The sequence below is a fragment of the Bombina bombina genome, chromosome 11 (assembly GCF_027579735.1).
Source record: "Bombina bombina isolate aBomBom1 chromosome 11, aBomBom1.pri, whole genome shotgun sequence".
Classification (NCBI taxonomy): Eukaryota; Metazoa; Chordata; class Amphibia; order Anura; family Bombinatoridae; genus Bombina; species Bombina bombina.
In genome coordinates, this window is record NC_069509.1 from 5,462,812 (window position 1) to 5,477,794 (window position 14,983).

The 14,983-nt window shown below is 42.6% G+C and overlaps 1 protein-coding gene across 1 annotated transcript; it reads right to left on the reverse strand.

Moving 5' to 3' along the window:
* Nucleotides 1–12,131: 12,131 nt before the first annotated feature.
* On the reverse strand, nt 12,132–12,930 carry DCTPP1 (dCTP pyrophosphatase 1; the record flags this gene model as incomplete). The annotated part of the gene is given in 2 exon segments (XM_053695313.1): nt 12,132–12,748; nt 12,820–12,930. Coding segments are annotated over 2 exon segments (349 nt in total), but the record flags the coding sequence as incomplete, so codon positions are not given.
* Nucleotides 12,931–14,983: the final 2,053 nt, after the last annotated feature.

Below are 14,983 nucleotides of genomic sequence, written 5' to 3' on the forward strand. Positions count from 1 at the left end.
GTTACTCGTGGAGTAAGATTAGGATTCCAAGGATATGGTCTTTTCTCCAAGAAGGATTGGAGAAGGGTCTGTCAACTAATTCCTTAAAGGGACAGATATCTGCTCTGTCTATTCTGTTACATAAGCGTCTGGCTGCTGTACCAGACATTCAGGTGTTTGCACAGGCCCTAGTCAGAATCAAGCCTGTGGCTCCTTTATGGAGTCTTAATTTAGTTATTTCAGTTCTTCAAGGGGTTCTGTTTGAACCTTTGCATTCCATAGATATTAAGTTTTTATCTTGGAAAGTTTAGTTTTTAGTAGCCATTTCTTCTGCTCGAAGAGTTTCTGAATTGTCTGCTTTGCAATGTAATTCACCCTATCTGGTGTTCCATGCAGATAAGGTTGTTTTGCGCACCTAACCTGGTTTCCTTCCAAAAGTGGTTTCTAATAAGAATATTAACCAGGAAATCATTGTTCCTTCTCTGTGTCCTAATCCAGTTTCTAAGAAGGACCGACTTTTACACAATCTTGACGTGGTTCGTGCTTTAAAATTCTATTTAAAAGCAACTAAAGATTTCAGACAAACATCATCCTTGTTTGTTGTCTATTCTGGTAAGAAGAGGTAGGAAAGCGTCTGCTACCTCTTTCCTTTTGTCTGAAAAGCATCATCCATTTGGCTTATGAGACTGCGGGACAGCAGCCTCCTGAACGAATTACAGCTCATTCCACTAGAGCTGTGGCTTCCATATGGCTTTCAAGAATGAGGCTTCTGTCGAACAGATTTGTAAGGCTGCGACTTGGTCTCACTGCATACATTTGCCAAATTCGATACTTTTGCTTCTTCGGAGGCTATTTTTGGGAGAAAGGTTTTGCAAGCAGTGGTGCCTTCCGTTTAGGTTACCTGACTTGTTCCCTCCCTTCATCCGTGTCCTATTGCTTTGGTATTGGTATCCCACAAGTAAGGATGAATCCGTGGACTGAATACACCAAGTAAGAGAAAACAGATTATGCTTACCTGATAAATTACTCTCTTACGGTGTATTCAGTCCAGGGCCCGCCCTGACATTTAAGTCAGGTTCAAATTTAATTTATAATAACTACAGTCACCACTGCACCCTATGGTTCTCCTTTTTCTCCTAACCATCGGTCAAATGACTGGGGGGGCGGAGCCTGAGGGGAGCTATATGGACAGCTTTGCTGTGTGCTCTCTTTGCCACTTCCTGTAGGGATTGAGAATATCCCACAAGTAAGGATGAATCCGTGGACTGAATACACCATAAGAGAAAGTAATTTATCAGGTAAGCATAAATTCTGTTTTCTTCTCGTTTTATGGTACTACCACATCTGAGCCAAGTCCGGTGAAAGTGCTGGCTGGAGCTAGGCTGCACTACAAAAGGCACTCTAACATGGAATAATACCTGTTCCAGATAAATCTCTCAGAAGTATCCTATCAACCAGAAAGGAACAAAAAAAAAAAAATACCAGCTGTCACTTTGAAAAATCTTTAAAGACATAGAAGTACACTCCAAGGTACTGTGCTCTGAGTCTTCGACTATATCCCCTTTGATTGGGATTTTGAACATTTTATTAACATTCTCTGAATATTTTGTGAACAATTACAGTGGACTGGACATAATAGGATCATAAATTAATTAATGTTGACATTGTGTTATATTTCAAGTCTGTGGGGGTTTGGGAATCATCCTTTTCTTTGCACAAAATTTAAAATATTAAAAAAATGTGTTAGTACTATTCCAAACAAAAAAAATAATATATATATATAAAAAACATAGTAATTTAAACACTTTAAAAAGGTCTTTCCAACAAACCTCAAGATCCTTTATCACAATCTGGATTTAATATACATGGTCAGTACATAAGCGCATAGAATTTTTTAAAAAAGGAATGTGGTATCCATTCCTTATAATTTGCTGGACACACTAGGATCGCTTACACCGGTAATGTCGGAGTCGCCCAGGGTCGCTAAAACCTCCGAAAGTAACAAATGGAGATGTTCAAGCTAAAAACTGAAAGAAAAAACAACCTCAGGATCAAATAAAATAATGTTTCATCCGAGTTTGAGAATTCTCTCTCAGATAATCCCAAAGTATCTTCCTCTTTCAGGTAACAGGGAAGAACCATTCAGAATAGTAACTACTGAATGAATCAATCTTCTATTCTAAATGATTGAAAATAATTCCTCTAGTTATGTTTTCTACCTCGTGGGAAAAACAATGCATGAAATGCAGAGCAACGCCGGGTGGAGTGTGAAAGAAAGCGCAGGGCACTGCATGTGGCCATAAAGTTTAGAGGGACACTATAGGAGAAGTTTGTGGCATAGATTGACCATTGTCAGACTCCTAGACAGCAATCGCCTTAGCAGTAGGTTCAGAATTTTTTTTTTTCTGAAAATTGACACACAAAAAAGTCGTTACTGTCTCTTTAAATTTTAAAAAGACTTTATTTTTTGTGTGCTCTAGATCCATCCTAAGTCACAAAGGATGAAATAAACCAATAAACATGTTAAATTTTGTAATAAAAGTTAACCATAAAAAAAAAAAAAAAAAAAACACGTTGCGGTCTCTCACCTCTTTTTCCGTCATAAAATAATTGAGCAAACAAAGCCGTGTCCTTAAAGGGTTAAAACTTGAAAAGAAACTTTATATTTTTTAGAGCAGCAAAAGTAAAAGACAGGGTCTCATATAGTTATGCACTATCTACACCTCAGCCTAACCATTGCTGAGGTGTCCATCAGTCTGTGAAACCAGATAAAACCCCAAACTTTATTTATAAAACGGTACAAGTAATAAAGACATTGGTTCTTATTTATATTCAAAACTGATCCGGAACGCAGCAGCGGTGCTGTCCGGTCCCACATAAGGTACAACAGAAACTACTGTGCTACCAGGCTTCCTTTCCGATATCGGAAGGAAAATAGAAAGTGTGCCATCCAAAACAGCGCCAAACATAGCTCCACCCCCGTGGGCGTGATACCAGAAACTCTCAGCTTGAAAACGTGGTATCATGCACTGTATAACGCTCAGCCCTGCACACCTCAGTAGAAACCAGAGAAGCTGCTGGGAACTGTTTGGGTGTACTGGAAGCACAATGCAATCAGACCCTTTACTAGTCTTCACAGACTTAGCCGTTTTACACTGGCAATGTAACTAAAGCAGTAGCGTGTGCTCAAACCAAGCTCTGCCCATTGTGGGCATTACTGCTATCGATCTCCCGGTCGCCAATGTCATATTCAGTTAAGAATAGCTACCGGGAGAAACATAGGCTCTATAAAGAATGTGAGTGAAATAGTACTATCGCTGATAGGTAGCATCTTAGCCCAAAGACAAACCGATTGGGATGTAAAACCAACTGAACCTGCCACAAAACATCATTTATGTAAGAATTTACCTGATAAATTCATTTCTTTCATATTGGCAAGAGTCCATGAGCTAGTGACATATGGGATATACAATCTTACCAGGAGGGGCAAAGTTTCCCAAACCTCAAAATGCCTATAAATACACCCCTCACCACACCCACAATTCAGTTTAACGTATTGCCAAGCAGTGGGGTGATAAAGAAAAAAGAGTAGAAAGCATCAACAAAAGAAATTTGGAAATAATTGTGCTTTATACAAAAAAAAATCAAGCACCATAAAAAGGGTGGGCCTCATGGACTCTTGCCAATATGAAAGAAATGAATTTATCAGGCAAGTTCTTACATAAATTATGTTTTCTGTCATGTAATTGGCAAGAGTCCATGAGCTAGTGACGTATGGGATAGCAATACCCAAGATGTGGAACTCCACGCAAGAGTCAATAGAGAGGAAGGGATAAAAAATAAATAATTTTCCGCAGAAAAAAATTAATCCACAACCCAAAAAAATAAGTTTATTCTCATAAATGAAAAAAAATAAAATAAAAAAAAAAACCTTAAAAATCAAAAGCAGAAGAATCAAACTGAAACAGCTGCCTGAAGAACTTTTCTACCAAAAACTGCTTCCGAAGAAGCAAATACATCAAAACTGTAGAATTTAGTAAATGTATGCAAAGAGGACCAAGTTGCCGCTTTGCAAATCTGATCAACTGAAGCTTCATTCTTAAAGGCCCACAAAGTGGAGACTGATCTAGTAGAATGAGCTATAATTCTGAGGCGGGGCCTGACCCGACTCCAAATAAGCTTGATGAATCAAAAGTTTCAACCAAGAAGCCAAGGAAATAGCAGAAGCCTTCTGACCTTTACTAGGACCAGAAAAATAAAACAAATAGACTGGAAGTCTTCCAGAAATCTTTAGTAGCTTCCACATAATATTTCAAAGCTCTTACCACATCCAAAGAATGTAAGGATCTTTTTAAAGAATTCTTAGGATTAGGACACAAGGAAGGGACAACAATTTCTCTATTAATGTCCTTAGAATTCATAACCTTAGGTAAAAATTGAAAAGTCCGCAAAACTGCCTTATCCTGATAAAAAAAAAAAAAATCAGAAAAAAAGGAGACTCACAAGAAAGAGCAGATCGCTCAGAACCTCTTCTAGCAGAAGAGATAGCCAAAAGGAACAACACTTTCCAAGAAAGTAGTTTAATGTCCAAAGAATGCATAGGCTCAAATGGAGGAGCCTGTAAAGCCTTCAGAACCAAATTAAGACTCCAAGGAGGAGAAATTGATTTAATGGCAGGCTTAATACGAACTAAAGCCTGTACAAAACAGAAAGAGCAGAGATTTGTCCCTTCAAGGAATTTGCAGACAAACCCTTATCCAAACCATCCTGAAGAAACTGTAATATTCTAGGAATTCTAAAAGAATGCCAAGAGAATTTATGAGAACACCATGAAATGTAAGTCTTCCAAACTCGATAATAAATCTTTCTAGAGACAGATTTACGAGCTTGTAACATAGTATTAATCACTGAGTCAGAGAAACCTCTATGACTTAGCACTAAGCGTTCAATTTCCATACCTTCAAATTTAATGATTTGAGATCCTGATGGAAAAACGGACCTTGAAACAGTAGGTCTGGCCTTAAACGGAAGTTGTCAAGGCTGGCAACTGGACATCCGAACCAGATCCGCATACCAAAACCTGTGTGGCCATGCTGGAGCCACCAGTGATTGTTCCATGATGATTTTGGAGATCACTCTTGGAAGGAGAACTAGAGGCAGGAAAATGTAAGCAGGATGATAACACCAAGGAAGTGTCAGCGCATCCACAGCTTCCGCCTGAACATCCCTGGACCTGGACAGGTATCTGGGAAGTTTCTTGTTTAGATGAGAGGCCATGAGAGCTATCTCTGGAAGCCCCCACATCTGAACAATCTGAGAAAACACATCTGGATGGAGAGACCACTCCCCTGGATGTAAAGTCTGACGGCTGAGATAATCCGCCTCCCAATTGCCTACACCTGGGATATGCACCGCAGAGATTAGACAGGAGCTGGATTCCACCCAAGCAAGTATCCGAGATACTTCTTTCATAGCTTGGGGACTGTGAGTCCCACCCTGATGACATATGCCACTGTTGTAATATTGTCTGTCTGAAAACAAATGAACAGTTCTCTCTTTAACAGAGGCCAAAACTGAAGAGCTCTGAAAATTGCACGGAGTTCTAAAATATTTATTGGCACTCGCCTCTGGGGATCTCTGACAGCACAAGGGGTTTGGAAATCTCAAAACAGCTCCCCAACCTGAAAGACTTGCATCTGTTGTGATCACAGTCCAGGTTGGCCAAACAAAAGAAGCCCCTTGAACTAAACGATGGTGATCTATCCACGTCAGAGTGTCGTACATTGGGATTTAAGGATATTAATTGTGATATCTTTGTATAATCCCTGCACCATTGGTTCAGCATATAAAGCTGGAGAGGTCTCATGTGAAAACGAACAAAGGGGATCGCGTCCGATGCTGCAATCATGAGACCTAAAACTTCCATGCACATAGCCACTGAAGGGAATGACCTGGACTGAAGGTGCCGGCAGGCTGCAACCAATTTTAAACGTCTCTTGTCTGTTAGATTCAGTGTCCATGACTGTCTATCTGGAAGCCTAAAAAGGTGACCCTTGTCTGCGGAATCAAGAAACTTTTTGGTAAATTGATCCTCCAACCATGTTTCGGAAGAAACACTAGTTGATTCATGTGAGATTCTGCAGAACGTAAAGACTGAGCTAGTACCAAGATATCGTCCAAATAAGGAAACACCGCAATACACTGTTCTCTGATTACAGAGAGTAATGCACCTAGAACCTTTGAAAATATTCTTGGAGCTGTTGGAAAGAAAGAGATAGTAATCTAGATTTAGATGTCATATCAGCATTCCAAGATTTAAGCCACAAACTTTTCTAGCTAATATAGCTAAAGACATGGATCTACATCAATTTTGATAATATAAAACATGGCATCACAAATAAAATGATTAGCATATTGCAGTAAGCGAATAATGCTTGATATGTCAGAATCCAATTCTTGTTGCGCTAAATTCTCCAACCAGAAAGTTGATGCAGCCGCAACATCAGCCAAAGAAATTGCAGGTCTGAGAAGATGACTGAATATAAATAGGCCTTCCTTAGAGAAGAGTCAAGCTTCGCATCTAAAGGATCCTTAAAGGAAGTATTATCTTCCATAGGAATAGTGGTACGTTTAGCAAGAGTAGAAATAGCCCCATCAACTTTGGGTTTTTTTTCCCCCAAAATCCTATAGAATTTGCTGGTAAAGGATACAATTTTTTAAACCTTGAAGAAGGAATAAAAGTACCTGGCTTATTCCATTCCTTAGAAATCATATCAGAAATAGCCTCAGGAATAAGAAAAACCCCTGGAGAAACCACAGGAGGTTTAAACGTTTATTAGACTGAACGTCAAGAGGACTGGTTACCTCAATATCCAAAGTAATTAACACTTCTTTTAATAAAGAACGCATATACTCTATTTTAAATAAATAAGTAGATTTGTCAGTGTCAATATCTGAGGAAGGATCTTCTGTTTCAGATAGATCCTCATCAGAAGAGGATAAATTATTATGTTATTGGTTATTTTAAAACTTCTCATTCAGTTGATGAAATTTCAAAGACCTTTTACGTTTATTAGAAGGTGGAAATGCAGACAAAGCCTTCTGGATAGAATCAGAAACAAATTCTTTAAAATTTACAGGTATATCATGTACATTAGAAGTTGAAGGAACTGCAACTGGCAATGTACTATTACTGATGGACACACTATCTGCATGTAAAAGTTTATCATGATAACTATTACAAATGACATTCAGCGAAATAATTTCCACAATTTTACAACAAATGCACTTAGCTTTGGTAGAACCAATGTCAGGCAGCAATGTTCCAGCAGAAACTTCTGAGGCAGGATCAGATTGAGACATCTTGCAAAATGTAAAAGAAAAAAAAAAAAAACCCACATATAAAGCAAAATTATCAATTTCCTTATATGACAGTTTCAGGAATGGGAAAAAAAATGCCAATAGCATAGCCCTCTGATAGAGAAAAAGGCAAACATCAATGGGTTATTGAAATAATGAAAAGATTGGCGCCAAGTATGATGCACAACGTAACTGAAAACTTTTTTGGCGCCAATAAGATACGTGCATGGCTAAAAAATTTGGTTCGGATTGATTTGAATCAAGAAAGAGGATGCTCCGCGTCGGATGTCTTCAGGATGCTGCCACTCCGCATGGATGAAGATAGAAGATGCCGCCTGGAAGACCTCTTCTTGCCCCGCTTGGATGAAGACTTCTGCCGGTCTGGATGTCCTTCTGCCCCATCGGATGAAGACTTCGGCCCGGCTGGGTGAACACGACTCAATGTAGGGAGATCTTCAGGGGCTTAGTGTTAGGTTTATTTAAGGGGGGTTTGGGTTAGAGTAGGGGTATGTGGGTGGTGGGTTGTAATGTTGGGGGGTGGTATTTTGTGTTTTTTTACAGGCAAAAGAGCCGTTTTCTTTGGGTCATGCCCCGCAAAAGGCCCTTTTAAGGGCTGGTAAGGTAATAGAGCTGATAACTTTTGTAATTTAGTATAGGGTAGGGCATTTTTTTATTTTGGGGGGCTTTGTTATTTTATTAGGGGGCTTAGATTAGGTGTAATTAGTTTAAAATTCTTGTAATTTTTTTTATTTTTTGTAATTGTGTTTTTTTTGTACTTTAGTTTATTTAATTGTATTTAACTGTAGGTACTTGTAGTTAATTTATTTAATTTAATGATAGTGTAGTGTTAGGTTTAATTGTAACTTAGGTTAGGATTTATTTTACAGGTAAATTTGTATTTATTTTAGCTAAGTAGTTATTAAATAGTTATTAACTATTTAATAACTATTGTACCTAGTTAAAATAAATACAAAGTTGCCTGTAAAATAAATATAAATCCTAAAATAGCTACAATGTAACTATTAGTTATATTGTAGCTATATTAGGGTTTATTTTACAGGTAAGTATTTAGTTTTGAATAGGATTCATTTATTTAATTATAGGAAATTTATTTTGTTTTATTTAAATTATATTTAAGTTAGGGGGGTGTTAGGGTTAGACTTAGGTTTAGGGGTTAATAACTTTATTATAGTAGCGGCGACGTTGGGGGCGGGAAATTAGGGGCTAATAATTGTAGGTAGGTGGCGGCGATGTTAGGGGGTTAATAAAATTTATTGTAGTGTTTGCGAGGCGGGGTTAATACATTTATTATAGTGGCGGCGATATCCGGTCGGCAGATTAGGGGTTAATACTTGTAGTTAGGTTGCGGCGACGTTGGGGGGGTAGATTAGGGGTTAATAAAATTATAGGGTTTGCAAGGCGGGAGTGTGGCGGTTTAGGGGTTAAAGGGACAGTCAACCATAGAATTGTTAGTTTTAAAAAGATAGATAATCCCTTTATTACTCATTCCCCAGTTTTGCATAACCAACAGTAATATTAATGTACTTTTTACCTCTGTGATTACCTTGTATCTAGGAACCTTCTTCCAGCCCCCTGATCACATGACTGACTGTTTATTATCTATTGTGTTAAATTTAGCATTGTTTTGTGCTAAATCTTAAATAACTTTCTGTGCCTGAACACAGTGTTATCTATATGGCCCACGTGTACTTTGTCTCTTTGTGTTGAAAAGAGATTTAAAAAGCATGTGATAAGAGGCAGCCCTCAAAGGCTTAGAAATTAGCATATGAGCCTACCTAGGTTTAGTTTAAACTAAGAATACCAAGAGAAAAAAGCAAATTTGATGATAAAAGTAAATTGGAAAGTCAATTAAAATTTAAAGTCCTATCTGAATAATGAAAGTTTAATTTATACTTGACTGTCCCTTTAATACATTTATTATAGTAGCGGCGAGGTCCGGTCGGCAGATTAGGGGTTAATAAATGTAGTTGGGTTGGGGGGGGGGGGGGCATATTAGGGGTACATAGGTATAATGTAGGTGGCGGCAGTGTCCGGAGTGGCAGATTAGGGGTTAATAAGAATGCAGGGGTCCGCGATAGCGGGGGCGGCAGATTAGGGGTTAATAAGTGTAAGGTTAGGGGTGTTTAGACTCGGGGTACATGTTAGGTTGTTAGGTGCAGACTTAGTGTTTCCCCATAGGAAACAATGGGGCTGCGTTAAGAGCTGAACGCTGCTTTTTTGCATGTGTTAGGTTTTTTTTCAGCCGAAACTGCCCCATTGTTTCCTATGGGGGGGGGGGGGGAATGCCGAATTTTAGCGAGCTAATTCGGATTTATTCGGAGATACGGCAGCTATTTCAGATTCATTCGGTAGATTCGGATGTATTTTAAATTTGGAAATTAGAATCGATCCGAATCTTAGAATTTACCGAATAAATCCGAAACGAATCGCACATGTCTAATAACCGGAAATTACACTTGCGTCACTAATGACGCAACCGTGTGTAAGGCTATGGCGTCAACTATGATGCCGGAAATGACGAAGTTGCATCAGATGTATTTTTCGCGCCAAAAAAATTCTCGCGCCAAGGATGCAATAAAGTTTAGCATTTGACGCACCCGTGGGTCTAATACCGCCCGCAATTTGCAAGAAGTAGTCTATATATATATATATAAAAAAAAAAAAAAAAAAAAAAAAAAAAATTCTGACCTGGGGTTTAGTCTTTTTTTTCAATTTATTTCTTAAAAAAAAAAAAGTTAATATTCCCAAATATGAAACTGACAGTCTGCAGAAGGAAATACATGAACCTGACTCATGGCAAATATAAGTACAATACATATATTTAGAACTTTATATAAATACATAAAGTGACAAACCATAGCTGAGGTGTCTTAAGTAATAAAAACATACTTACCAAAAGACACCCATCCACATATAGCAGATAACTGTTTCAGTACTGGTTTGGCTATCAGTAGAGGTAATGGTAAATTGAGAGTATATCGTCGATCTGAAAAGGGAGGTAGGAGATGAATCTCTACGACCGATAACAGAGAACCTTTGAAATAGACCCCCGTTAGGGAAATCATCGTATTCAATAAGTGATACTCCCTTCACGTCCCTCTGACATTCGCTGTACTCTGAGGAATCGGGCTTCAACAATGCTGCGAAGCGCATATCAACGTAGAAATCTTAGCACAAACTTACTTCACCACCTCCATAGGAGGCAAAGTTTGTAAAACTTAATTGTGGGTGTGGTGAGGGGTGTATTTATAGGCATTTTGAGGTTTGGGAAACTTTGCCCCTCCTGGTAGGAATGTATATCCCATACGTCACTAGCTCAGGGACTCTTGCTAATTACATGAAAGAAAATATCCCTCCCGAGTTCTCTATACTCTGATATAGATATAAGCCCTCCCCTGAAATTTAATAAACTGCTCCACTCCTGAGATCTTCCCAGACCCAGAATAAAAAGTTAGCACTTAACTTGAACTCTGCCCGACAGCAGGGCAGCTCAGCAGGTTTATGAGGTCCTCTCCCTCACAGTCTTGTGGAAAAAGGATAAAGCCTGAGTATTCTTGCTTAGGCTATCAGGATTAGGGCAGCATCAATGCATGGGAGGCGCAGTGAGAATTATGTCCCACCAGTTCCCATTGCTCTAAAGCCACCAAAGCTCTACTGAAGAGACTGATATGGACTATGGCTACACCCTAGAAAAAAGCAGCACTCTCTGGCACTACTTTAAAAATAATAAACTCTTGATTGAAGAATCTATAACACCTCACTTTACCTCTTCCTAGCACTAACGTAGGCAAAGAGAATGACTGGGGTGGGAGGGGAGGAGCTATTTAACAGCTCTGCTGTGGTGCTCTTTGCCTCCTCCTGCTGACCAGGAGGTGAATATCCCATTAGTAATTAAGATGATCCGTGGACTCATCAAGTCTTAAAAAAAAGAAAAATGTCTATTTCAGGCTGCAAAGCAACAAAATGTGATCATTTTCAAGGGGGGGGGGGGGGGGATTCTTTTCAATACCCACTGTACATTTAAACAGTTTTAGGAAGTATTGGGTAGGGGCAGACTATAAAAGGCCAAGTGTGTTTGTCCGAAGCTGTCATGCGCAGTAGACACAGCACAAGGACAAACACACCTGGCCTTGGATTCCCTACCTGATCTGCCGACTGCCGCGTGAAGAGGCGGGGCGAGAGAAAAAAAATAAAAGAAAGAAAGAAAAAGAAAGAAAGCACTGTACTGCAAACAATGGCCTTTAGGACTAGTCTACAATAATCCCTTAATTACCATTCCCTAGTTTTGCATAACCAACAGTTATATTAATACACTTTTTACCTCCGATTACTTTGTATCTAAGCCTCTGCAAACTGCCCCCTTATCAGTTCTTTTGACAGACTTGCATTGTAGCCAATCAGTGCTGACTCATAACCACAGGAGTAAGCAAATGTATATGGCACATGTGAATTAGCACTGTCTAGCTGTGAAGAAAAAATAAATAAATCAAAAACACCCTGAGATAAGAGACGGCCTTCAAGGACTTAGTAATTAGCATGAGCCTACCTACGGTTAGCTTTCAAAGAAAGCCAAGAGAACAAAACAAATTTTATAAAAAGGAAGTTGGAAAGTAGTTTAAAAAAAAAAATAATAAATTGCATGCCCTATCTGAATCATGAAAGTTTAAAATTTTGATGACTGTCCCTTTAAATATCATGTGGGAATAGCCATTAGTTTAAAGCCATTTTGTTCCGAGGAGAGATATAAGACAAAATGAGCGCACACAAAACGGTTGAGTAAAAAGATGTTTAATGGCGGCTATAAAGCCGATAGCTTTGTTTTAGACCAAAACTTCACACTAAAATGTCTAGAAACAGAACAAAACATGAAGTAACATTTAAATAAAAGTAAAGTACGTCACATCTCCTGTAGGTCAGACCACAGGGCATCCGGCATCTGCGCAGCAACAGCGTACACTTGTGAGATGTGCCCGCAGTATGCCAGCACCGCCCCCCTGCTGCCAAGTAAGCTGTGAGCAGAAGCTTCATTTATACAAAATAAAATCAAACCCTCTAAAACGAGAACAAGAGTCAACATCTCCAGCAAACTGGGGAGGGCAAGAGCCAATGGGAAGCAAACAGCGCCAAGAACTAACCAAAGCCCTGCCGTTCTCACGCGTCCTCGGACTTGTACTCCGTGTATTTCTTGGCACTGCCTTGCACACGCCCTGCTGGGTATTTCTTGGCATTTAGCTCCATCTTCTCCAGCACAGCACGTGGCAAGTCCACGTGGCACTTCTCTGCCAGCTCCAGAAGGTAAATTAAGACGTCACTTAACTCATGAGAGAGAGCTTCACGCTGGGACGGGGACCAACCAGGGAGACCTTCAGGGACCTCCCCCTGCCACTGACTGCAAATAAAACCCAGGTTAGACACAAGCAGTGGTGCCGGAACACACAAGGAACAGACAATGATACTCACAAGAGCTCCGCCAGCTCACCCACTTCCCCAACCAGCGCCAACAGCAGACTCCGGGGCTGATGGAACCTGTGCCAGTCCCGCTCTGTAGTGAACTGGGCTTGTAAGCGGCGACTGCAGGAAGAGAGCAGAGTGCAAACACATTACAGATAAATACACAGATCTCGCTCCCTCAGCTGCACGCACGCACGCACACACACACACACAGATCTCGCTCCCTCAGCTGCACGCACGCACGCACACACAGATCTCGCTCCCTCAGCTGCACGCACGCACGCACACACACACACACAGATCTCGCTCCCTCAGCTGCACGCACGCACGCACACACACACACACAGATCTCGCTCCCTCAGCTGCACGCACGCACGCACACACACACACAGATCTCGCTCCCTCAGCTGCACGCACGCACGCACACACACACACAGATCTCGCTCCCTCAGCTGCACGCACGCACGCACACACACACACAGATCTCGCTCCCTCAGCTGCACGCACGCACACACACACACAGATCTCGCTCCCTCAGCTGCACGCACGCACGCACACACACACACAGATCTCGCTCCCTCAGCTGCACGCACGCACGCACACACACACACAGATCTCGCTCCCTCAGCTGCACGCACGCACGCACACACACACACAGATCTCGCTCCCTCAGCTGCACGCACGCACGCACACACACACACAGCCCCGCTCCCTCAGCTGCACACACACAGCCCCGCTCCCTCAGCTGCACACACACAGCCCCGCTCCCTCAGCTGCACACACACAGCCCCGCTCCCTCAGCTGCACACACACAGCCCCGCTCCCTCAGCTGCACACACACAGCCCCGCTCCCTCAGCTGCACACACACAGCCCCGCTCCCTCAGCTGCACACACACAGCCCCGCTCCCTCAGCTGCACACACACAGCCCCGCTCCCTCAGCTGCACACACACAGCCCCGCTCCCTCAGCTGCACACACACAGCCCCGCTCCCTCAGCTGCACACACACAGCCCCGCTCCCTCAGCTGCACACACACAGCCCCGCTCCCTCAGCTGCACACACACAGCCCCGCTCCCTCAGCTGCACACACACAGCCCCGCTCCCTCAGCTGCACACACACAGCCCCGCTCCCTCAGCTGCACACACACAGCCCCGCTCCCTCAGCTGCACACACACAGCCCCGCTCCCTCAGCTGCACACACACAGCCCCGCTCCCTCAGCTGCACACACACAGCCCCGCTCCCTCAGCTGCACACACACAGCCCCGCTCCCTCAGCTGCACACACACAGCCCCGCTCCCTCAGCTGCACACACACAGCCCCGCTCCCTCAGCTGCACACACACAGCCCCGCTCCCTCAGCTGCACACACACAGCCCCGCTCCCTCAGCTGCACACACACAGCCCCGCTCCCTCAGCTGCACACACACAGCACTGCTCCCTCAGCTGCACACACAGCACTGCTCCCTCAGCTGCACACACAGCACTGCTCCCTCAGCTGCACACAGCACTGCTCCCTCAGCTGCACACTATATACACACACTATACACACAGCACTGCTCCCTCAGCTGCACACACACAGCCCCGCTCCCTCAGCTGCACACACACAGCCCCGCTCCCTCAGCTGCACACACACAGCCCCGCTCCCTCAGCTGCACACACACAGCCCCGCTCCCTCAGCTGCACACACAGCACTGCTCCCTCAGCTGCACACACAGCACTGCTCCCTCAGCTGCACACTATATACACACAGCACTGCTCCCTCAGCTGCACACACAGCACTGCTCCCTCAGCTGCACACTATATACACACACTATACACACAGCCCTGCTCCCTCAGCTGCACACTATATACACACACTATACACACAGCACTGCTCCCTCAGCTGCACACACAGCACTGCTCCCTCAGCTGCACACACAGAACTGCTCCCTCAGCTGCACACACAGCACTGCTCCCTCAGCTGCACACACAGCACTGCTCCCTCAGCTGCACACACAGCACTGCTCCCTCAGCTGCACACTATATACACACAGCCCTGCTCCCTCAGCTGCACACTATACACACAGCACTGCTCCCTCAGCTGCACACTATACACACACAGCCCTGCTCCCTCAGCTGCACACTATATACACACAGCCCTGCTCCCTCAGCTGCACACTATATACACACAG